This window comes from Nerophis ophidion, linkage group LG08, assembly GCF_033978795.1.
Source record: "Nerophis ophidion isolate RoL-2023_Sa linkage group LG08, RoL_Noph_v1.0, whole genome shotgun sequence".
NCBI classification, from domain to species: Eukaryota; Metazoa; Chordata; class Actinopteri; order Syngnathiformes; family Syngnathidae; genus Nerophis; species Nerophis ophidion.
This window is the reverse complement of record NC_084618.1, coordinates 62,170,876-62,197,080: the sequence shown is the minus strand read 5'-3', so window position 1 is coordinate 62,197,080 and position 26,205 is coordinate 62,170,876. Positions and strand designations below refer to the sequence as shown.

The 26,205-nt window shown below is 41.2% G+C and overlaps 1 protein-coding gene across 2 annotated transcripts; it reads right to left on the bottom strand.

Moving 5' to 3' along the window:
• Window positions 1–1,097: 1,097 nt before the first annotated feature.
• Window positions 1,098–20,012, bottom strand: LOC133558130 (retinol dehydrogenase 13-like). 2 transcript variants are annotated; one of them, XM_061909273.1, is made up of 7 exons: window positions 19,827–20,012; window positions 16,243–16,361; window positions 8,825–8,980; window positions 8,630–8,734; window positions 8,332–8,544; window positions 8,123–8,224; window positions 1,098–3,402 (listed from the first exon to the last, which is right to left on the bottom strand). In XM_061909273.1, the coding sequence occupies exons 1-7, from the start codon at window positions 19,889–19,891 to the stop codon at window positions 3,104–3,106; spliced, it is 1,059 nt and encodes a 352-aa protein (XP_061765257.1). In that variant the 5' UTR covers window positions 19,892–20,012; the 3' UTR covers window positions 1,098–3,103. The 2 variants fall into 2 exon arrangements, with proteins under 2 accessions (XP_061765257.1, XP_061765258.1); XM_061909274.1 differs by having other exon boundaries at window positions 19,823–19,967.
• Window positions 20,013–26,205: the final 6,193 nt, after the last annotated feature.

Sequence of the window (26,205 nt, the reverse complement as noted above, 5' to 3'; positions counted from 1 at the left end):
GAGATTTAAAAAAATATATTCTAAAAATAGCAACAATTCAAAAATCCTTCATAAATATATTTATTGAATAATCCTTCAACAAAATAAACTGTGAGAATAAATGCAACAATGCAATATTCAGTGTTGACAGCTAGATTTTTTGTGGAGATGTTCCATAAATATTGATGTTAAAGATTTTTTTTTTTGTTATGAAGAAATGTTTAGAATTAAGTTCATGAATCCAGATGGATCTCTATTACAATCCCCAAAGAGGGCACTTTAAGTTGATGATTACTTCTATGCGTAGAAATCTTTATTTATAATTGAATCACTTGTTTATTTTTCAACATGTTTTTAGTTATTTTTATATCTTTTTTTCCAAATAGTTCAAGAAAGACCACTGCAAATGAGCAATATTTTGCACTGTTATACAATTTAAGAAATCAGAAACTGATGACATAGTGCTGTATTTTACTTCTTTTTTCAACCAAAAATGCTTTGCTCTGATTAGGGGGTACTTGAATTAAAAACATGTTCACAGGGGGTACATCACTGAAAAAAGGTTGAGACCACTGGTCCAGCTAAAACATTAAATGACACAAAAATCGAAGTTGCTCATCTATAAAAACCTATTCTGAATTCAATTATATAGGACTCCCACGTCAGGGAATATGTATATCTGCATTTATTGACGTGTCATTTGGATTTTAACTACTGGAAAAGCAATGGATTATGTACATGCCTACTGGTAATACACATAATACAGTTTAAATCATAAAGTTTATTTTCAAATCAAGCAAAATTTAGATAAAATTTGTATATTTTGAATTTCGGAAAAAATTTTAAACTTTGTTTCGTGTTAGAATGGGGAACCACAACCCCTGGCAATAATTAAGGAATCACCACTCATGGAGAATGTTCATTCAATTGTTCAGTTTGCATCATATTATATTTGAGTTTTTTGTTTTTTTTAACTCCTCGGACAGTAGTGGATATCAAACTTTTTTCACCAATTACCACCTCAGAAAAGACTTGGCTATCCAAGTACCATCATAACAACCAACAACATAATACAGTAGGGTAGTGAGTCTAAGTATTCATTAAAAACAAAGCAGAGGTTTTACCTAAAAAGTATATTTAATATATTTGGCCACAATAACATTAGTGTTTGAATAAACAAAAATAAAACAAAATGAATTAAGTGCATCACCCCCCGCGACCCACGAAAGGGACAAGCGGTAGGAAATGGATGGATGGATGAATGGATAATTGCACATACAATATTTAATTGATTCTTTGGAGCACCACTAGATAGGGCCCATGTGTACCACAGTTCAGAGTTCACAGTACCTTTGCCACAATCACTGATCTAGGACAGTGGTCCCCAACCACCGGTACCGGGCCGCGGCTCGATTGGTACCGGGCTGCAGAAGAATTTTTTATTAATCAAAACATTTTTTTTAATTAAATCAACATAATAAAACACAAGATACACTTACAATTAGTGCACCAACCCAAAAAAAACTTCCTTTTTCATGACAACCCCCCCTCCAAAGCCGCTGGACAAATTATCAAGCGTTGACCGGTCCGCAGCTACAAATAGGTTGAGGACCACTGCTGTATAGGAGACATCCACATGAGCTTAAAGTCAAACTTATGCTATGAACTTGGTGAAAATGATAAAATACATTCATAAAAGTAAATGATAAATGGGTTGTACTTGTATAGCGCTTTTCTACCTTCAAGGTACTCAAAGCGCTTTGACACTACTTCCACATTTACCCATTCACACACTGATGGAGGGAGCTGCCATGCAAGGCGCCAACCAGCACCCATCAGGAGCAAGGGTGAAGTGTCTTGCTCAGGACACAACGGACGTGACGAGGTTGGTACTAGGTGGGATTTGAACCAAGTAACAATATAAATTCATCAGCAGTCGTGTTCACAAGGTAAAAATAAATGTTTTTCAAATTTGTGGATGTTAAAGATGACTTTCATTGAGCTTTTCTGTATTAAAATCCTATTTCCTTTAGGTGTGAGTGTGATTGTTGTCTATATGTATTGGCTCTGCGATGAGATAGCGACTTGTCCAGGGTGTACACCGCCTTCCACCTGAGTGCAGCTGGGATAGGTTTCAGCACCCCGTGACCCCGAGAGGGACAAGCGGTAGAAAATGGATGGATGGATGGACGGTTTCTTATAGTTCGGTCACAGACAGTGACTCCAGTTTCCGTCAATTTGTTTCACTGTGCATTTTCTGTTTTCAAAACATATTTAAGTTGTTTTCTACCAGTATGCTCGTCTTTTACAACCTTCTCATGTTTGCACGTGTTCTGGATTTTAGACACAGCTGACTGAACAACAGCTTTTGCAACATTGCCTGATGATTTACCTTCTTAAAGAAGTTTGATAATCATCTCCTTTGTTTCAATTGATATCTTTTGTGTTGGAGCCATGATTCATGTCATTCTACCTGGTGCAACAGCTCTCCCAAGGTTTGCACACTCGTTTTTAACTGCAGACTGACAGATTGAATCTGATGTAGCTGTAAGCTTTGGAACTGAAAAGTGACATGGTGATTCCATAATTTCTTCATCAGAAGTTAGTGATTGCATGTTTTTTTTTTTACTTTTGATTAAAACAAAAAACTTGCTGACTACCATAAATTGTTTTTTTGACTTATTTTTGTTTTCAAAGCAAGAGAGTTGCCATTTGAAATCACTATAGTTTTGTGTCATGTCTGTTTTTTTTTTCCTATAAAGTGAATCCTCCAAGAATGAGCGATTCTATATTTTTTGACAGGGGTTGTATTAAGATATATTTTTGAATGTGTTTGTGGCAAAAACCTAGCAGCCAGGGGGCGCTGTTGCTCTACATTTTGCACACAGCCCCACATACATTTCCATCCTTGAACACATCAAAATCCCATGTGGTGCTTTTTGGATAGAAATCACTGTACCCTACGGATATTTTGCAAACAGTGTGGATAATTTAATTTCCCCGCTGTATGCCCTTATGCACATAACATTAAAAATAGACCACAATCTTTTGTTGCAGAACACATTTAAAGCAAAACTCCCTGATATAAGAAAGCCAATCAAAACCTTGGATAATATTTGATCTGCTACAAGCCTGCAGCTCCAACAACTGGTCCCATGCTGTGTCCATGTGTCTTCTCAGCACTGAGCTGACTTTGTGCTGGCATGCTAGACAGTTCTTTCTCCTCCAGGCCCACGAGCCTGCTGCTGATCTCCCACAGCCTGCGAGCTGCCTCCTCATCCATAGCGTTGGGCGCCGGCTCCTTTTCTGAAAACACGTCATAGTAGCGTCCTGTCACGCCTTCCATCTCCTCGGCCACCGCCATGTAGATGCTGGGCTGGGACCCAAGCTCTGGGTTCTTTACCAACAGGGAGAAAAAAGGACCTGGGGGTCAAACAGTGGGTTGTTACATAACTAGTTAACAGTGGAAATTAGAATATGGTGCCATAACAACACAGGGAGAGCTCCTGGAAGCTTGGCCAAACACACTAAATGGTCTCTACTAAAGTCATGGATTTTAACATATAACATACCGATTGAGGGGAGTCTTAATGCTATTATGTTTTAATCTTATCAACTAGCGGGAAAACAAGCTTGAGTGTTCTACTCTTGTCAATAATATAGTGCTTGTCATCATTAAAGTCACGCTTAGGCTTGAGCCTATCCCAGCTGACTACCGGTGAGAGGCAGAGTACCCCCTGGACTGTTAACCGTTTGTTAATGGTCAGACATGATCCAACATGCAGTGTCAGTCAAATGTCTGGAGACTCTTTTTAATGCTATCACATGAGAATGTGTGCGCAAACCTTTGAATGGTACTTTTCTTGAAAGTTCCACATCAAATCATGAAGTGCTTTGAGATACTAGTTCTTCAGCACATAAGGACTATCTTTCAACAAACTTCGACCCCCACCGGAGTCCACACCTTCAGGTTTCTCGGCATCTTCATCTCCGCTGACATCTCCTTGTTAGAGAATGTCACTCACACCACCATGAAAGCTCAGCAGCGCCTACACTTCCTGAGAGTCCTCAGTAAGCGCAACCTCAATTCCAACTTGCAGCTGACCTTCTACCGTTCATCCATCGAGAGCCTGCTGACCGACTGCATCACAGTATGGTAGGGCAGCCGCACCGTGGCAGACAGGGAGAGGCTGCAGAGAGTTGTAAAGGCTGTCCTCTCCTCTCCCAGATGGACATCTACACCTCCTGCTGCCTCAGCAGAGCCAAACAATCAGCGTTGATAGCTCCCACCCCAGCTCTGACCTGTGCATCAAGGCAGGCTAGAACAGATTCAATAGGTTTTCCCCCAAAGGAAAAACCACCCTGAACTGTCGTATGCAGTGACTTTTCGTAGATTCTGTTATTAATCAAAACCATCATTGTGCAATATTCCATATGTGCAATATATCAATATATTTATATATAATACTCACATTCACCATACTTATCCAAGGTTACCTCCATCTAACTGTGCACTGTACCATGAATTGATTAATGTGGACCCCGACTTAAACAAGTTGAAAAACTTATTCGGGTGTTACCATTTAGTGGTCAATTGTACGGAATATGTACTGAACTGTGCAAACTACTAATAAAAGTTTCAATCAATCAATCAAACTGTGCTTTTATGTTAATATTGCATGTACTGTATTTCTATTTTTCTTTACCACTTTAAATTTGTTGTTATTGCAGTAATATCACTTACTTCCCGTTAAGGTTTATTCAGGTGTACTGGAGAGGAGGCTACGCCGGATAGTCGAACCTCGGATTCAGGAGGAACAGTGTGGTTTTCGTCCTGGTCGTGGAACTGTGGACCAGCTCTATACTCTCCGCAGGGTTCTTGAGGGTGCATGGGAGTTTGCCCAACCAGTCTACATGTGCTTCGTGGACTTGGAGAAGGCATTCGACCATGTCCCTCGGGAAGTCCTGTGGGGAGTGCTCAGAGAGTATGGGGTATCGGACTGTCTTATTGTGGCGGTCTGCTCCCTGTACGATCAGTGCCAGAGCTTGGTCCGCATTGCCGGCAGTAAGTCGAACACATTTCCAGTGAGGGTTGGACTCCGCCAAGGCTGTCCTTTGTCACCGATTCTGTTCATAACTTTTATGGACAGAATTTCTAGGCGCAGTCAAGGCGTTGAGGGGTTCCGGTTTGGTGACCGCAGGATTAGGTCTCTGCTTTTTGCAGATGATGTGGTCCTGATAGCTTCATCTGACCGGGATCTTCAGCTCTCACTGGATCGGTTCGCAGCCGAGTGTGAAGCGACCGGAATGAGAATCAGCACCTCCAAGTCCGAGTCCATGGTTCTCGCCCGGAAAAGGGTGGAATGCCATCTCCGGGTTGGGGAGGAGACCCTGCCCCAAGTGGAGGAGTTCAAGTACCTAGGAGTCTTGTTCACGAGTGGGGGAAGAGTGGATCGTGAGATCGACAGGCGGATCGGTGCGGCGTCTTCAGTAATGCGGACGTTGTACCGATCCATTGTGGTGAAGAAGGAGCTGAGCCGGAAGGCAAAGCTCTCAATTTACCGGTCGATCTACGTTCCCATCCTCACCTATGGTCATGAGCTTTGGGTCATGACCGAAAGGATAAGATCACGGGTACAAGCGGCCGAAATGAGTTTCCTCCGCTGTGTGGCGGGGCTCTTCCTTAGAGATAGGGTGAGAAGCTCTGCCATCCGGGAGGAACTCAAAGTAAAGCCGCTGCTCCTTCACATCGAGAGGAGCCAGATGAGGTGGTTCGGGCATCTGGTCAGGATGCCACCCGAAAGCCTCCCTAGGGAGGTGTTTAGGGCACGTCCAACCGGTAGGAGGCCACGGGGAAGACCCAGGACACGTTGGGAAGACTATGTCTCCCGGCTGGCCTGGGAACGCCTCGGGATCCCCCGGGAAGAGCTAGACGAAGTGGCTGGGGAGAGGGAAGTCTGGGTTTCCCTGCTTAGGCTGTTGCCCCCGCGACCCGACCTCGGATAAGCGGAAGAAGATGGATGAATGGATGGATGCAGTAATATTGGTGATGCTCTAATCTTATTGTGCTGACATAAAATGACAATAAAATGACTCTATTATATTCTTGATGATGAAGTGCATAGAAAATTAAAACAATTTATAATGTGATGTGTTGCATGGATATTTTTGTTAGACTTTGTAAATACCTTTTTTTAAACAATCTCATATTAGACAATTTTTTTTACACAGCTTTAACTAAGCATGTAGGCCAACAGTTTAAAAGTGATTTTAGTACCACGTTGTTTTGTGTGTGTGTGTAGCTTCAATGCTAATGAGCTGTGTTTATCTATGCCTGTCTCTGACAGTGTGTGTTTTGTTGTGTACGATTGTGTATTTCAAACACTTTTTTACTAATACACTGTAACTCTAAACTTGTCCAACGTAATAGATACCATATATCACATCGGTAAAAGCATGTAATTGCCATAGCCGATGAATGCCTTTTAGTGCCGATCACAAACGGCTGACACTGTGTTTAGTTTGACAAGGGGCTAGCAGCTAATTATGTTTCTATACTGTATAAACAGCGTGGAGGCTCTTCACAATGTTAATAACAATCACCTCCATTACGACATACAAATTGCACTTAATAGCTCAAAAGGGAATTGTACTTTTTTGGAATGTTGCCTGTCATTCACAATCCTTAGGTGAGACAAGTATACATATGGCTTTCTTTTTTAAATAAATAAATAAAAGCGATCAAAATTCTGCTTACAATGGAGCTTATGGGAGTCCCTCTATATAAAAAAACATCCAAACACTTCCATCAAGGTTTTATATACATGCTGTAAGTATATATGTACTGACTATTACTCACTGCAGATTTCATGAGAGACAACAAACATAATAAAACATCACTTACTGTACATTGTCTGATGTCACTAGGACAAAGACTGCTAGGATGTTCATATATTTCTGTTTAGATGAAGAATGACTTGTAATCCTCAGGAAGAAAAAGAGGGGGTGGAGCCAAGATCAGAACAAGCGATTTTTGGTGTTTTTCTCGCCATTTCCGGTTCCAAATTGTATGCCAAAGTTGACAAACTCACCGGATTATGTCCCCATCTTTCTACTATCAAGGTGAGAGGCATTATTTATAATCTCAAATAAACTTTTACGAGCTCTGAGGCGAGAAAGTAGCTCACCAGCCAATGATGTAAAAAAAACAAAAAAAAACACACAAACTGGTTAGCTCCCTCTGATCATGGCACCACTATAACTACTTTAACTGCGTTAGCGCTTATAATAACAATATCACTAATACTTGGTTAATATTCAAATCCCGAAAAGTAAATGGGGTATTGTTGGAGCTTTTAAGATGGTTATTTAAAAGGATTTATGAGCGGAATAGAGGACCTTCTTTTGGCTCCATCGTAAGCAGACTTTTATTTACGAGTTAGAATGCATTGGTGATTAGGTTGATATTTGTATTTCCTCAAAATTATTTTGTTGTTGTTTTAATTATGTGAACAAACTCAGTGAATAATTATCTGGACAGGAATTTTGAGGGCAAAAACCAAGTTATATAAAAGAGCAGTATATACCGGTAGTATTTTTACTTTTGTTTAGTTATCGTTTATTATTGTTGTCATGCGCTACATCCATACATATAGCACTGTGACATTAAGAAGTAGCACAGTGGGAAAGTAACGTTAGCAACACTAGCGTTGCTATGTACGCTTAAGTGCTAACATTACACTCAAGTTTAAATGGCAACGTCATGCTATGTTTGCCTATTCGCTGAAAAAAAACCCAAAATAATCATAGGTATAGCTCTCAAATCTCAAGCTGCGTGATGGCTGAGCTCAATTCTTTATCTTAAGATGTATAGCAAAGCCTTCCTCTTTTTCAAACCTGTCTTTTGAGAAGTTATTAGCGTACACACAGTATAAGATTAATTGTTCATGTCATGAAAAAATATAACTTTGAATGCAACCATTTGAGGGCCTCTTTTCTGAAAAGTGGAGCACACAATTAAGGGAGATGATGGATATTTCTCACATTTGGTGTAAACAGGCAAAGACCCCCATTGAGCATTTGCACAATAGGGGCAGTTTTTTAAACGACCGTAATTCCTGAAAGAGAGGAGCAGGTTACTCACTGAGAGTAGTGCTGGAGAGCCAAGATCGGTGCAGACCAGTGTGCCTGCCAAGCTCTGTGGCAACAATGCCAGGGTGCACTGCATTCACTGTGATTCCTGTTCCTGTAAAACACAAGAACAAAACACACGGTATTGCTGTAAAAAATGTATATCCAACCGCCAATTAAAAAACAATAATAAAGGGCGTACTTCTGCCCACACAGACTTGCCTTGTAAGCGCTTGGCCAGCTCTCTTGTAAAGAGAACATTGGCAAGTTTGCTCTGACAGTACGCTTGCTTGGTGTCATATTTCTTCCTCTCCCAGTTAAGGTCGTCAAAGTCCATCTTTCCAACGATGTGGGCGAGCGAGGCAAGGTTGATCACTCTGCTGGGGGCGGACTCTTTTAACTTATCCAGCAGAAGATTTGTCAATAAGAAGTGGCCTGGAGGTATGGTAGAAAAAAAATATCTTACTGGATATCACTAAAAATATAATCTCACTTCATTAAAGCAGAATTGTGCAGTTACCTAAATGATTAACTCCAAACTGCATCTCAAATCCATCCTCTGTTTTCCAGGCGGGACATCTCATGACCCCTGCATTGTTTATCAACACGTCCACACGCTGCTCCTCTGCAAGGCAATACAATATTCAAGATAGTATTACTTTTTAATACAACACACAACAAACAAGATTTTTTTTGTTTACTATCATCAGCTCACTTTCTTTGATCCTCTCTGCAAACTCCCGTATGGATGCCATGGAGGCCAAGTCCAGCTTACATGCATAGACATGAGGATTCAGGGTGTTGCCGCGGATTTCTCTGGCAGCCGCCTCACACTTTTCCATGTCTCGGCATCCCATAATGACACGCCCCCCTGATGGTGTGCAAAAGTATATACAGTTATTAACCCAAATCTCTTAATAGAAATGTTTTTTAAGACACATTGAAATACAAAATCCATTTTGTTTTTGATATTAGTTTAATATTTTTTATTAAACATATTTCTTAGCTGCCTGACAGATGATTAAAGACTTTGCTTCAGTGATGAATTAGCATAAATTTGCATTACTGGTTTGCATGTAACAAAGGGACAAGCGGTAGGAAGCTCCAAGACCTCTATGAAGAACACGAACAAAGGACCCAGATTTCCCTCGCCCGGACGCGGGTCGCCGGGGCCTCCCTTTGCGCCAGGCCCGGAGGTGGGTCACGATGGCGAGCGACCAGCCGGGTACAGCCCGAAGAGGCAACGTGGGTCCCCCCTCCAATGGTCTCACCACCCATAGCAGGGGCCAAAGAGGTCGGGTGCGATGTGAGCTGGGCGGCAGCCGAAGACAGGGCACTTGGCGGTTCGATCCTCGGCTACATAAGCTAGCTCTTGGGACGTGGAACGTCACCTCACTGGGGGGGAAGGAGCCTGAGCTAGTGCGCAAAGTGGAGAAGTTACGGCTAGATATAGTCGGACTCACTTCGACACACAGCAAGGGCTCTGGTACCAGTTTTCTTGAGAGGGGATGGACTCTTTTCCACTCTGGCGTTGCCCCCCCGGCACTCCTCAGCCTTCCCGGTAAGGTCTATTCAGGTGTACTGGAGAGGAGGCTACGCCAGATAGTCGAACCTCGGATTCAGGAGGAACAGTGTGGTTTTCGTCCTGGTCGTGGAACTGTGGACCAGCTCTATACTCTCGGCAGGGTCTTTGAGGTTGCATGGGAGTTTGCCCAACCAGTCTACATGTGCTTTGTAGACTTGGTAAAGGCATTCGACCGTGTACCCCGGGAAGTCCTGTGGGGAGTGCTCAGAGAGTATTAGGTAACGGACTGTCTTATTGTGGCGGTCTGCTCCCTGTACGATCAGTGTCAGAGCTTAGTCCGCATTGCCGCCAGTAAGTCGGACCCGTTTTCAGTGAGGGTTTGACTCCGCCAAGGCTGCCCTTTGTCACTGATTCTGTTCATAACTTTTACGGACAGAATTTCTAGGAGCAGTCAAGGTGTTGAGGTGTTCCGGTTTGGTGGCCGCGGGATTAGGTCTCTGCTTTTTGCAGATGATGTGGTCCTGATGGCTTCATCTGGTCGGGATCTTCAGCTCTCACTGGGTCGGTTCGCAGCCGAGTGTGAAGCGACCGGAATGAGAATCAGCACTTCCAAGTCCGAGTCCATGGTTCTCGCCCGGAAAAAGGTGGAGTGCCATCTCCGGTTTGGGAAGAGAGCTTGCCCCAAGTGGAGGAGTTCAAGTACCTCGGAGTCTTGTTCACGAGTGAGGGAAGAGTGGATCGTGAGATTGACAGGCGGATCGGTGCGGCGTCTTCAGTAATGCGGACGCTGTATCGATCCGTTGTGGTGAAGAAGGATCTGAGCCGGAAAGCAAAGCTCTCAATTTACCGGTCGATCTACGTTCCCATCCTCACCTATGGTCGTGATCTTTGTGTTCATGACCGAAAGGACAAGATCACGGGTACAAGCGGCCAAAATGAGTTTCCTCCGCTGGGTGGCGGGGCTCTACCTTAGAGATAGGGTGAGAAGCTCTGTCATCCGAGAGGAGCTCAAAGTAAAGCCGCTGCTCCTCCACATCGAGAAAAGCCAGATGAGGTTGTTCGGGCATCTGGTCAGGATTCCACCCGAACGCCTCCCTAGGGAAGTGTTTCCGGCACATCCGACCGGTAGGAGGCCACGGGGAAGACCCCGGACACGTCGGGAAGACTATATCTCCCGGCTGGCCTGGGAACGCCTCGGGAAGAGCTGGATGAAGTGGCTGGGGAGAGGGAAGTCTGGGCATCCCTGCTTAGGCTGCTGCCCCCGCAACCAAACCTCGGATGAGCAGAGGAAGATGGATAGATGGATGGTTTGCATGTAACAAAGGGACAAGCGGTAGGAAATGGATGGATGGATGGATGTAAAAAAAAACCTCCAGACCCAAATACAGTAAAGGACCAAATATATTTACTATTTTTCCTATATATATTTACTATTTACTTAAGCAACTTTTTGGAAAAATAATCAGTAGTTTTAATACAGCATACTTTTTACTTTTACTTGAGTATTTTTGCGAAGAAGAAACTCTATTTTTACAGTGTTACATTGAGTATCATTTTGATCGCTACATTTATTTACACCATTATATAATTTATTGATTATTGTCATGCTCTCTTATAAAAATATTATTAGTTCCTGGTATTTTGTGTTATTTCCCATCCAGTGCTCTTTTTGTTTTTTTCAATTCCATTTTGTCTCTTTTTTGCCAGTACTTCTCCTGTCTGAGCGCTGTCTGCATCCCTGTCTCTGATTAGGAATGAGGACACACCTGTTCCTGGTTGCCAAACAGGATGCTTTATATTATAGAATCATTGTTGTGCTTCGTATCATTGCTTTTTTTGCTTTGCCTTGCAAACATGCAGTTTTCCTATGCCTCCAGCTGCACTATTTCTTCTTGTTATTAAATCCATTTTCTCCTGCTGCATTATTTACTTATTTTTGTTAATAAATAAATGTTATCTGCACTTTGCTTGCCGTCCCTGCATCCTGGGAAAACTAGCATCAATTCCACACTGAAAGGTAACAGACAACTGCTTGCAAAGACGTATTCATTTGGCTCGTCAGAGAATTTTTCTAGCAGGCACTGTCACATGACTTTGTTTCACCAATCCAACATTAGTGTCAGTGACATTTAACTTCATTTCAGCAGTCAGACAGAGCTTGGTTGTCACATGACCTCTATCATACCACACAACTATTCATTGTTTAATTACATACTGGGAAAAAGAACATGTTTATGATGCACTGTCATCTGTGTCAGTATAAATATTCACATTCACAAGGTTAGTGTTCGTGCCTCACAAGGAGAAGGTCCTGGGTTTGATCGTTGACCCTGCAATGAGGTGGCAACTTGTCTAGGGTTGTACTCTGCCTTCCGCCCAAGTCCAGCTGGGATAATAATAATAATAATAATGGATTAGATTTATATCGCGCTTTTCTATTGTTATATACTCAAAGCGCTCACAGAGAAGTGGGAACCCATCATTCATTCACACCTGGTGGTGGTAAGCTACATCCGTAGCCAGAGCTGCCCTGGGGTAGACTGACGGAAGCGTGGCTGCCAGTTTGCGCCTACGGCCCCTCCGACCACCACCAATCATTCATTCATCATTCATTCACCGGTGTGAGCGGCACCGGGGGCAAAGGGTGATGTGTCCTGCCCAAGGACACAACGGCAGCGACTTTGATGTCCATAGGTGGGAAGCGAACCTGCAACCCTAAAGGTTTCTGGCACGGCCGCTCTACCCACTACGCCAGGGGTGGGCATTACGTCGATCGCGATCGACTGGTCGATCTCGGAGGGTGGCGTCAGTCGATCTCAAGCCAGGCATTAAAAAATATACATAAAAATGAGCAATCATCAATCATACCAACACTTCACTTTCGTCAGTTGTTTGACATTCTCGGCACCCGAGGATCTTGTGAGATGACGCTGGCTGCTGCGAGCTCATATTTAAGAAAAAAATCACTAACAGGGCGGACGCAGAGAAACACATTTTATTTCTAGAGACCACCGTACCTACTGTCAAAACTCTAAAGACCGACTGCACAGTTCCTGTCTTCACCATAAAAGACCTGTTTCATCCTGCCTGTGCTAACAAAATAAGAGTCTCAGAAAGCTAGCGTGCACAAGCTAGCAAGCTACGGAGTTTGATGCCAATGTATTTCTCCCCCACCCTCAGCGACCGCTTTCTCACTTGCTTGCCCACCCGCACACTCACTGACGTCACTCACCTGCTGCCAGACATTAAAGGGCCACACACATATGCTACTCTTATAACAAAGTGTTTAAAAACAAGTATGCAAGTTGGACAAATGAGATGCCAAATCCAACCACTTTCATGTGGTATTGGACAGAAAGGAGGACTTTTTTTTCCCTCCATTTGAAAATGCGGCCGTTATCAGCACCACTGTCTAATTCCAATCAATGCAAGTCATCAGAATCAAATACACCAACTTATATTCTTGTCTTCATGAAAGAAAGGAATCTATGTGTGTTAAACATGCTTGTATTATCATTAAACACCATTAACTTGTTAACAAAAATGTCTCTTTCATAAATAAATAAATATAAATTATAAATAGGAATGAGGGAGATCTCCTCGACTTGGTCAATTGAAAAGTAGCTCACCTGCAGAAAAAGTGTGGGCGCCCCTGCACTACGCCATGCCGCCCCTTTTTTTTTTTTTTTATAGGCTCCAGCCACCCCCTGACTCCAAATGGGACAATTCATCCACCTTCTTCCGCTTATTCGAAGTTGGGTCGCGGGGGCAGCAGCCTAAGCAGAGAAGCACAGACTTCCCTACCCCCAGCTACTTCATCCACCTCTTCCCAGGGGATCCCGAGGTATTCCCAGGCCAGCTGAGAGACATAGTCTCTCCACCGTGTCCTGGGTCTTTCCCGTGGTCTCCTACTGGTCGACTGTGCCCTAAAAACCTTCCTAGGGAAGCGTTCGGGGCGCATCCTGACCAGATGCCCGAACCACCTCATCTAGCTCCTCTTGATGTGGAGGAGCAACGGCTTTACTCTGAGTTCCTCCCGAACGACAGAACTACTATCTCTAAAGAAGAGCGCCGCCAACCGACGCAGGAAACTGGAGCTGAAAATCCTGGTCAAATGAAGCTAGCAGGATTACATCATCCACAAAAAGCAGCGACCTAATCCTACAGCCACCAAACCGGATCCCCTCAATGCCCTGACTGCGGCGAAACATTTTGTCCATACAAGTTGTAAACAGAATCGGTGACAAGGGGCAGCCCTGGCGGAGTCCAATCCTCACTGCAAACGAATCCGACTTACTGCCGGCAATGTAGACCAAGCTTAGACACTGATCATACATGGAGCGTACCACTGCAAATAGGCAGTCCGATACCCCATACTCTTTGAGCACTCTATGCAGAACTTCCTGAGGGAAACGGTCAAATGCCAAAGTCCACAAACACAAGTAGACTGGTTGGGCAAACTCCCATGCACCCTCAAGGATCCTGCCGAGAGTATAAAGTTGGTCCAAAGTTCCACAACCAGGAAGAAAACCACAAAGCTCCTCCTGAATCTGAGGTTCGACTATCCGACGTAGCATACTCTTCAGCACACCTAAATAAACCTTACTGGGAAGCCTGAGGAGTGTGACTTCACAATAATTGGAACACACCCTCCACTTCCCCTTTTTAGATAGAGCAACCACCACCCCAGTCTGTCAATTCAGAGGCACAGTTCCTGATGTCCACGCAACGTTGCAGTCTTGTCAACCATAACAGCCCCACAGCTTCTGGCACCAAAGGAACTTCAGGCGGCTCTCATCCACCCCCAGGGTCCAGCCACTAAGGAGCTTCTTAACTACCACAGTAACCTCAGCCCTAGAAATAGAAGAACCCAATGTGGAGTCTGCAGGCAATGCTTCCTCATTGTAAAATGTGTAAGTGGGATTGAGGAGGTCTTCAAAGTTTTCCTTCCACCGACCCACAACATCCCCAGTCGACATCAGCAGAACACCAGCCCCATTATACACGGTGTTGACAGTGCACTGTTTCCCTCTCCTGAGGCGGCGGATGATTGTCCAGAATCGCTTCGAAGCCGCCCGAAAGTCGTTTTCCATAGCTTCTCAGAACTCCCCCAATGTCAAGAGTTTTTGCATCTGCAACTGCCAAAGCCGCACACCGCTTGGCCTGCTGGTACTTGTGTGATGCCTCTGAAGTCCCATGACCCAAAAGGACCTGATGGACTCTTTCTTCAGCTGCAAGATCCCTCACGTTGGAGTCCACCAGCGGGTTTTGGGATTATGGCCACGGCTCCTTTACCACCTTGCGGCCACAGCTCCAATCGGCTTCCTTGACAACAGAGGCACGGAACATGGTCCACTCGGACACAATATCCAGCGCCTCCCTCGTAACATCATCAAAATTCTTCCGGATGTATGACTTGAAACTCTCTCTGATGGGAGACTCTGCCAGAGGTTCCCTGCAGACCTTCACTATACGTTTGGTACTGCCAGGTCTGTCCGGCATCCTCCCCCACCATCGTAGCCGACACACCACCAGGTGGTGATCGGTTGAAAGCTCCACCCCTGCCTTCACCAGAATGTCCAAAACATGAGACCGCAAATCGAATGATACATTCACAAAGTCGATCATCGAACTGCGGCCTAGGGTGTCCTGGTGCCAAGTGCACATATGGACACCCTTATGGTTGAACATTGTGTTTGTTATGGACAATCGGAGAAAAGCTACCTTTTCGTCTCCCGGGTCAAACTCCAATGTGCAGGCTCTGTGCCGCGGGGCAACAAGCATTGCCACTCAAAAACTGTAAGCCATGATGATCAAAATGATAACAACTAAAGGTTTGACATATCTCACTTTGCATGTAATAAGTTAGTATCCCAGATTAACTTCACGTTTTAAGTTATTTTCTGACATGAATGGACTATTACACCATATTCTAACTTTATGAGTTTCCCCTGTTTAATACAATGACTGAGAGAAAATCTGGTTGCAGGAAAACATGCAACTTTTCTCTGAGTACAATTGAACATTCACCTACAGAAAATGCAAACCTCTGACCACAAACTTAGTCGATGTTCGGAGACATTTGCCTGAACTTGAACAAGTATTACCCACCTCAGAGCCAGTCAGGATCTGTTTCTCATCATGCTCATCTAAATGAGAAGGCATTCATTTAAATTTAACAAATAATAGCGCTAACATGATAGGAGTTTTTAGTACCATTTGTATTCAGATGACATACTAGCATTACTGCTGCTGGAATGAGATTGGAGCAGTTCAAAAATGCCACTTTCATTTGTAATTATTGCATGCTGTGTGTTCAAATGTTTCAGCATATTGCTCTTATGTCCTCCTCTTGATGAAGTATGAGCATTTTAATTAATACAAGTAGCGCTATTGTAGTCTTTTCTTGTAAAACGTGTTTGTTCTGTATGGGCACCGCCATTTATGATCTAACGTCATCCCCACACGGAAGAATCTTGGAATCAAGGAATTGAAACACTGAAAACTGGTTCTGACTAAGAACCGGTATTCAATTCCCATCCCTACACATTCTTACCAAATTAATAGTAATTGTGCTATCTTTTACATTGACATCATTTTTTACCCACCTCTCTTGGCCAATTCCCGTGCCGTCTCTTTGCCAATGCCTGTGTTGGCTCCAGTTATCACCACCGTCTTCCCGTTTAACTTAGCTTTGCTATGACAGCGGCCCCCTGTCACATGGTTCCTGAGCAAAGGATCAAACCCGAGGACTTAGGGGGGAGTCATGTACTAAAACAATGTCAGTCATTACACAACAAACAGCAGATACTATATTTTGTCAACCTATATAACACTGATTTTGAATGCAAAATGGGTTACCATTTGGTAAATGTGTTCTTGTCGGGCAAGGGTGTCCAAAGTTTTTCTACCGAGGGTTACTGAAAGGTCAATAGTTGCACGAGCCAGAACCAATCCAAATTTAAGTAGATTGTCTAACAGGTTTGCAAGTCAGAGTTTGATGATGTATGTTGGATTTTGCTTAGTTTTTACGGAAGATGCCTTTACTGACATAAGCCTTTCATTTTTCCAGGCTTGGGGCCGGCACATCTCCAAAGGCTGGGTGTTAGGGCCCTGACCGGGAATCAAACCTGCACCATGAACTATTAAACAACCAGTGCAATTCAACATTATATAAATGTTTATTTTTTTTTTTTTTAATTGCCGGCATCTCAATTTTATGGTAGAAGTAACAAAGCTTTGTATAATTAGTATTATCGATAACGTTTCAAAACATTAGGATTCAATTTAATGTGGATACACACACATAGAAAATACAGGGTAACAAAGGTGATCTAACATCAAATACAGAAGTGCAGTAATTTGTGTTTATGTATGTATGTACGGAATAAATAATTTGAGTATTTAGAGATAAACGAAGTACATGTAATGATAGCGCCTACCCAGCAGGCACAAGACATTAATTTTACATACATGTCCTTTAAAACTGACTTTGAAACAATGTTGCAAAACAGTTGTATTTGTAAACTGAGACAACGATGGAGCACGGTGGAACACAATACACACAATTGTGCGCCTCACAATACAAAGGTCCTGGGTTCGATCCTGGGCTCTGGATCTTTCTGTGTGGAGTTTGTATGTTCTCCCTGTGACTGCGTGGGTTCCCTCCGGGTACTCCGGCTTCCTCCCACCTCCAAAGACATGCACCTGGGGATAGGTTGATTGGCAACACTAAATTGGCCCTGGTGTGTGAATGTTTGAGTGAATAAATGTTGTCTGTCTGTGTTGGCCCTGCGATGAGGTGGCGACTTGTCCAAGGTGTACACCGCCTTCCACCCGAATGCAGCGACCCCGAATGGGACAAGTGGTAGAAAATGGATAGATGGACGGACAACGTTGGTTGAGAAATGATCAAATTCAATGGTCAAATCAATGTAACAACCTGACATTGACTAAACGTGGTCAAAAACCATGTTGTTTTAATGTTGTAGCTGTGTTGAAAAATATTGGTTGGAAAATGACCAAAATTCAAAGGTCAAATCAACTTCAGAACCCAACATTGTTTAAAAGTTGTCAAACAGCATGTTAGGTTTGAGTTGCTCAACGTCAGGACCTAATTCAACAAGTTCTCAACGTTGTTTTGATGTCTTGTGCCTGCTGGGATAATATATTAATATACACACGTTATTATGTTAAATCAGTGGTTCTCAAAAGGGGGTACGTGAGATTTTTTTTGAATATTCTAAAAATAGTAACAATTCAAAAATCCTTTACAAATATGATAATTGAATAATATTTCAACAAAATATGAATGTAAGTTCATAAACTGTGAAAAGAAATGCAACAATGCAATATTCAGAGTTAATTTTTGTGGACATGTTCCATAAATATTGATGTCAAAGATTTCTTTTTTTGTGAAGAAATGTTTAGAATTAAGTTCATGAATCCAGATGAATCTCTATTACAATCCCCAAAGAGGGCACTTTAAGTTGATGATAACTTCTATGTGTAGAAATCTTTATTTATAATTGAATCACTTGTTTATTTTTCAACAAGGTTTTAGTTATTTTTATATCTTTTTTTTAGCAAATAGTTCAAGAACGACCACTACAAATGAGCAATATTTTGCACTGTTATACAATTTAATAAATCAGAAACTGATGACATAGTGCTGTATTTTACTTCTTTATCTCTTTTTTTCAACCACAAGTGCTTTGCTCTGATTAGGGGGTACTTGAATTAATTTCTGTGTGGAGTTTGTATGTTCTCCCTGTGACTGCGTGGGTTCCCTCCGGGTACTCCGGCTTCATCCCACCTCCAAAGATTGGCAATACTAAATTGGCCCTGGTGTGTGAATGTGTGTGTGAGTAAATGTTGTCTGTCTATCTGTGTTGGCCCTGCGATGAGGTGGCGACTTGTCCAAGGTGTACGCCGCCTTCCACCCGAATGCAGCTGAGATAGGTTTTAGCGACCCCGAATGGGACAAGTGGTAGAAAATGGATAGATGGACGGACAACGTTGGTTGAGAAATGATCAAATTCAATGGTCAAATCAATGTAACAACCTGACATTGACTAAACGTGGTCAAAAACCATGTTGTTTTAATGTTGTAGCTGTGTTGAAAAATATTGGTTGGAAAATGACCAAAATTCAAAGGTCAAATCAACTTCAGAACCCAACATTGTTTAAAAGTTGTCAAACAGCATGTTAGGGTTTGAGTTGCTCAACGTCAGGACCTAATTCAACAAGTTCTCAACGTTGTTTTGATGTCTTGTGCCTGCTGGGATAGTATATCAATATACACACGTTATTATGTTAAATCAGTGGTTCTCAAAAGGGGGTACGTGAGATTTTTTTTTAAATATTCTAAAAATAGCAACAAGTCAAAAATCCTTTACAAATATGATAATTGAATAATATTTCAACAAGATATGAATGTAAGTTCATAAACTGTGAAAAGAAATGCAACAATGCAATACAATATTCAGTGTTGACAGCTAGATTTTTTGTGGACATGTTCCATAAATATTGATGTCAAAGATTTCTTTTTTGTGAAGAAATGTTTAGAATTAAGTTCATGAATCCAGATGGATCTCTATTACAATCCCCAAAGAGGGCACTTTAAGTTGATGATAACTTCTATGTGTAGAAATCTTTATTTATAATTGAATAACTTGTTTATTTCTGAACAAGGTTTTAGTTATTTTTATATCTTTTTTTTCGCAAATAGTTCAAGAACGACCACTACAAATGAGCAATATTTTCGCACTGTTCGACAATTTAATAAATCAGAAACTGATGACATAGTGCTGTATTTTACTTCTTTATCTCTTTTTTTCAACCACAAGTGCTTTGCTCTGATTAGGGGGTACTTGAATTAAAAACATGTTAACAAAGGGTACATCACTGAAAAAAGATTGAGAACCACTGTGTTAAATTATGCTTTTTCTTTTTTTTTTTTGCAATTGGAGCTTTTCAGTTTATTTACCACGCCGCAAATGTTGCATTATTAGGTTCAGGGTTAAATCATGTATGAAGATAATTGCGTAAAAAACGAATTATATGTTATTATAGTATAACAGGCTATACAAGGCAAACATAAACAAACATGACTGACAGTAAGCCAACATAAACAGTAGTACAGTATATTTTGTTCATAGTGCAATAGTCGTGTCGAACGTGACTTACTCACTTTATTAAGACAGCGCACCCAATAGCCGTTCCGAAGACCGAAACAGGTAAAACATACTTGTTCATAATTCATTAATTAAGCGAAATAAAGCTGCTTCGGTTGTGTTTCTGCAGTTGATTCGACAATTGTTGCAGAGCAGCGCAAGGTTACGTTCGCGCACTGATGATGTCATTACAACGCTAAGCATCATGGGAAATGTAGTCACTAGTGAGTTCCCTCTAAAACAGTGGTCCTTAAAGGCCTACTGAAACCCACTACTACCCACCACGCAGTCTGATAGTTTATATATCAATGATGAAATATTATCATTGAAACACATGCCAATACGGCCTTTTTAGTTTACTAAATTGCAATTTTAAATTTCCCGGGAGTTTCGTCTTGAAAACATCGTGTAATGATGACGTGTACGCAAGACGTCACGGGTTTTTAGGAAGTATGAGCGCTACGCACACACACAGATAAATGTCGTCTGCTTTAACGGCATAATTACACGGTATTTTGGAGAACTGTGTTGCTGAATCTTTTGCAATTTGTTAAATTAATATTGGAGAAGTCACAGTAGCAAGATGGAGTTAGGAAGCTTTAGCCTTTAGCCACACAAACACACGGTGATTCCGTGTTTAAAATTCACAGAGTTGAAACTTTCCTATGGATCACAGCGATCATGGATCCCGACCACTTGTCAACCAGCAGGTTTCGGTGAGAAAATTGTGGTTAAAAAGTCGCTTCTTACCAGAGATCAGCTGAGCTTGCGCCTCCCATACAGCTGCCGTCGACTTCCCCGAGACACTGCTCGTCAACACCCGGCTGTGGACGTACACTTTCGACTATCAGGTACTATTAATCTCACTAAAAAACTAGCAACACAATAGAAAGATAAGGAATTTCCCAGAATTATCCTAGTAAATGTCTCTAAAAACATATGAATCCGTCCCGATGCAATAGCGTTAGTTTTTTTTTTTAACTTTTTCTTTTCTTGTTTTTATCTAGTCCATCGCTATCAATATCCTCAAACACAAATCTTTCACCCTCGCTCAAATTAATGGGGAAATTGTCGTTTTCTCGGTCCGAATGGCACTTTTTGTCGGAGGCTCCCATTATAAACAATGTGAATATGTGAGGAGCCCTCAATGGGTGACGTCATCGTCTGCGACTTCCGGTAAAAGCAGGGCTTTTCTCCAGTTGCGAACTTTATCGTGGATGTTCTCTACTAAATCCTTTCAGCAAAAATATGGCAATATCGCGAAATGATCAAGTATGACACATAGAATGGACCTGCTATCCCCGTTTGAATAAGAAAATCTCATTTCAGTGGGCCTTTAACCTTGTTGGAGGTACCGAACCCCACCAGTTTCATATGAGCATTCACCGAACCCTTCTTTAGTGAAAAATATTTTTGTTTTTTTCAAATTAAAGACAAAGTTATATGTGTTTTTTACTGGTGCACACAATGAATCGTGCATGAACATCAGCTTGTTCAAAGAACAAAACCAACACAGTGCATGAACTTACAACTAATTACACACCTGCAAATCAGATGGAACATTAGAGGAAACATTGTTTGGGGGGGGTAAACATAATACGCCGATAGGGAGAAGTTTTTATTCACACGATGAGTCGAGTTTGTCTTCACCTCCGCCGAACCCCTGAGGCTGACTCACCGAACCCAGGTTAAGAACCACTGCTCTAAAAGCCTGTCAATATGATAACGCTGATGATTACTGCAAACGTTGTGCAATACACCTTAAATCCCATCCGAACTTACATTTTGACGCTGTCCTGTTGTTGTTTGACAGCCAGCAAGGACACAGGAAGTCGTTTCAGGAGAAAAGACTTGGGAACAAGAAAGAAACAAGGCCATCCTCTTGCAACTTGAGGTGGAAACTTGAGGTGACACATAAAAATAAGAAAAGTAGGCCATGTGTCTGGTGTGTGGGAAAGAGGAGATGAAAGAGTGGATAGAGCAAAAGCAGCCTTCTGCATCTGTTAATTGCAAAAAGGCGCCCCCTCCCCCACTCTCCAGTGTGCTCGACCCTTGGTGCTCTCTACTGTCAGCACGAGTGCTTGACCTCCACTGTGATTAATAACAGTTATGTTACAGTACAGAGCCATTATAAAAACATCCTGGCCTATCTATTATCTACGTTTGTTCTCTTTATCCTCTCTGCTTGACCTGAAAACCTTTTTTCTTCCAAGTGAACTGAACAAAAGAAAAAAAAGAACACACACACACAATAAAGAAAGGATGCAAATAGAAGCATTGTTAATCTAATTGCTGTTGATTTGAATGCTTTTGAAATCTCTATGTAACGTGTATAATACAGTTGTGTTTTTAGTTTGTTTGAGAAGAAAACAATTAGATACATTATTGTCTAATTGTGGGCTTCACGGTGGCAGAGGGGTTAGTGCGTCTGCCTCACAATACGAAGGTCCTGCAGTCCTGGGTTCAAATCCAGGCTCGGGATCTTTCTGTGTGGTACTCCGGCTTCCTCCCACTTCCAAAGACATGCACCTGGGGATAGGTTGATTGGCAACAATAAAACTGGCCCTAGTGTGTGAATGTGAGTGTGAATGTTGTCTGTCTATTTGTGTTGGCCCTGCAATGAGGTGGCGACTTGTCCAGGGTGTACCCCGCCTTCCGCCCGATTGTAGCTGAGATAGGCGCCAGCGCCCCCCGCTACCCCGAACGGGAATAAGCGGCAGAAAATGGATGGATGGATGGTGTATAGAAATTTATTATTGCTAAACACAAATAATATACTTTTATATATTGAATGAATGAAAACACAAAAAGTATCAGTAACACTAATATTGTATATATTTTTATTAGTATATACCATGCATTTCAGTATTTATTTATACTTCTAAAAAAATGTATATTTTTTTTAATTTTAGGAATATATTTGTAATAAATACATGTTTTCATTTTTCTAAAAACATATTTTATAAAAAAAAATTACCTGACAACCTAAATACATACAACTTCATACTCACTGCATTGCTGTATGATTATAACTGTAGTATTGCAGTTTTTATTATTTATCAAATTTTATTTTTAAGGAAACAAATATAAATCTCAAATACTAAAACAGCATCAATCTGTTTTTGAAATAAAAACGTATTTTATACATGTATATAATTCTATAGTGTATTAATATTAATTTTGTATGCCTATTATTATTTATGGGATGAACACAATAAATGTCTTTAAGAGTAAAATATATTGTTTGTCCTTGAATGTCTTGAAATGTGCCTTATATAAATGTATTTTATAAAAAAAATATAATATTAATTATTGTTATTATTTTATTACTGTATAATACATTTCTGTTTTATTAATACTGAAATGGATTGCTAACAGTGATAAAAATGCCCGTGTGCCAACTTTTTTTGCAATGTGTTACTGCCATTAAATTCTAAGTTAATGATTATTTGCAAAAAAAAATAAGTTTCTCAGTTTGAACATTAAATATCTTGTCTTCGCAGTCTATTCAATTGAATATAAGTTGAAAAGGATTTACAAATCATTGTATTCAGTTTTTATTTACGATTTACACAACGCACCAACTATGCTGGTTTTGGGTTTTTTACATATAAATATATCCATCCATCCATTTCCTACCGCTTATTCCCTTTTTGGGGTCACGGGGCGCCTATCTCAGCTACAATCGGGCGGAAGGCGGTGTACACCCTGGAAAGTCGCCACCTCATCGCAGGGCCAACACAGATAGACGGACAACATTCGCACTCACATTCACACACTAGGGCCAATTTAGTGTTGCCAATCAACCTATCCCCAGGTGCATGTCTTTGGAAGTGGGAGGAAGCCGGAGTACCCGGAGGGAACCCACGCATTCAAGGGGAGAACATGCAAACCCCACACAGAAAGATCCTCAGCCTGGAATTGAACCCAGGACTGCAGGACCTTCGTATTGTGAGGCAGACGCACTAACCCCTCTGCCACCGTGAAGCCGTAAATATATATATATATATATATATATATATATATATATATATATATATATATATATATATATATATATATATATATATATATATATATATATACAGTTATGAAAGCTCATTAATCACAAAGATTATTATCAAGGCCTAGGTCAGGCTGATTACACAAATCAATTCTAATTATATATATTGCAAAAGAAAGGACTCATAGAAACATACATTTACATACATTCACACAGTGCCAAAGTAAATACATTCTAACTAAATAAATAATAATAATAATAATAATAATGTATATGTTTCTGAAATAAACTGTCAATATATTCAAGTGTAAATAATAATATGGCTTTATCACTCAACATAATTTTTGCGCTTAAGAAACTTCTTTATGACTATCTCCATATTTATTTTGTTTTTTGATGTTGTCATTACTGCCACAAGTGGTGGAAAAGTGTATTCCAACTGAGTACCACAGCTGATAAACAGGTATTGTTTTTGCGGCTCATTAAGGGGCGCTCGCGACCAAATATGGGCAGCGGCCCTATGGTTAAGAAACACTGATGTCCAATATCGGTCTATAAAACGATGGTAATGATGATCGTAAGGATGCTTATGATGGTTTTCTCAGGCCATTCTTGTCATGTCAGCTGACAGCTGTCCTATCACATCAACATAGCAAACACTGCTGGCAGGAACAACGCTGTTGTTCCTCCTGCACAATTAGGAAGAAGATGAATTACTTGCCTAATAAGGACAGTTGGCAAAGTCACCGTGTGAAGTACTCAAGCTGTTGAATTATGCAAGAGTGGAGCAGCTTGTTCCTTTTCAGCTTAAATCCAAAGTACACAGTATCCATGTACATATCAATAGTGTTGATACCAAGGGTAGTACAGCCTGACCAGATCGATATTTTGTTATATTTAAAAAAAAAATGAAAAAAATAACATTATTTAAAAACATTTTTTTAATTTTGTTTTTCATATAAATACCACATTCTGTCCAATTAGCGAATCTTCACTACATAAAAAAAAGAAGAAAAAAAAGTGGTTTCCATTGTAACTGCACCCCAGGACTGCTTCCCAAATGTCCATAAAAAGTGATACATGTCTGCTGCTTGATTGAAAACATAGCAAAATGCCACAGGTAAGAAGCACGATAAGATGAATGTGCAGTAAATGATGGAATGTCCTTGTGGTGAAGTACACACAAAACCTCATTTAAATAAGGCGGTCTGCAAAATACTATGTACATTTATATAATAAAATGATAAATGATAAAATGATAAATGGGTTGTACTTGTATAGTGATTTTCTACCTTCAAGGTACTCAAAGCGCTTTGACACTATTTCCACATTTACCCATTCACACACTGATGGAGGGAGCTGCCATGCAAGGCGCTAACCAGCACCCATCAGGAGCAAGGGTGAAGTGTCTTGCTCAGGACACAACGGACGTGACGAGGTTGGTACTAGGTGGGGATTGAACCAGGGACCCTCGAGTTGCGCACGGCCACTCTTCCACTGCGCCGCACCATCCGTATATAAATATATATATATATATATATATATATATATATATATATATATATTTATATATATATATATATATATATATATATATATATATATATATATATATATATATATATATATATATATATAAGGTGGCAGAGGTCTACCTGACAATACGGAGGTCCTGGGTTCGATCCTGCGCTCGGGATCTTTCTGTGTGGAGTTTGCATGTTCTCCCCGTGACTGCGTGGGTTCACTCCGGGTACTCTGGCTTCCTCCGGCCTCCAAAGACATGCACCTGGGGATAAGTTGATTGGCAACACTAAATTGGCCCTAGTGTGTGAGAGTGTGACTGTTGTCTGCCTATCTGTGTTGGTCCTGCGATGAGGTGGCGAGTTGTCCAGGGAGTACACCGCCTTCCGCCCGAATGCAGCTGAGATAGGCTCCATTACCCCCTGCGACCCCGAACAGGACAAGCGGTAAAACATGTAAATGGTCTGCACCAATTTTCAATTGAAAACGCAGATCACAGTAGATCACACGGAACACACCCAACGGTTTTCCTGATACCAATATGTTGGTGCCTGAACGGGTGCCAAAATGCATATTGATACTTTTTGATCATTTTCAAAATAAAGAGGACCACAAAAAAAATGTTTGGCTTCATTTTAACAAAAAAAAATATTGCACTCAAAGAAAAAATTTAGAAGATTAAAATAAAAATGGAAAGGGCTTTTCTTGTTGCACTCAAAGAATAATTGACAGTTGTATATGTTACCTAGAGCCTGGCATAATCTAGGATTAGGTTAGAATATAACAGAAAGATTTATTGGCATTATGCTTCAGGATTTATGGTTGCCACCCTTGGTTTGTGCTTCAAGAAAAATACAATCATTCGTTAAAAA

Coding starts and splice junctions, on each gene's coding strand:
- LOC133558130 (XM_061909273.1), bottom strand. CDS start 19,891: ATGAACAAGTATGTTTTACCTGTTTCGGTCTTCGGAACGGCTATTGGG. Junction 8,735..8,824: donor TGCAGAGAGGATCAAAGAAA/GTGAGCTGATGA, acceptor ATTGCCTTGCAG/AGGAGCAGCGTGTGGACGTG. Junction 8,545..8,629: donor GTTTGGAGTTAATCATTTAG/GTAACTGCACAA, acceptor CCATACCTCCAG/GCCACTTCTTATTGACAAAT.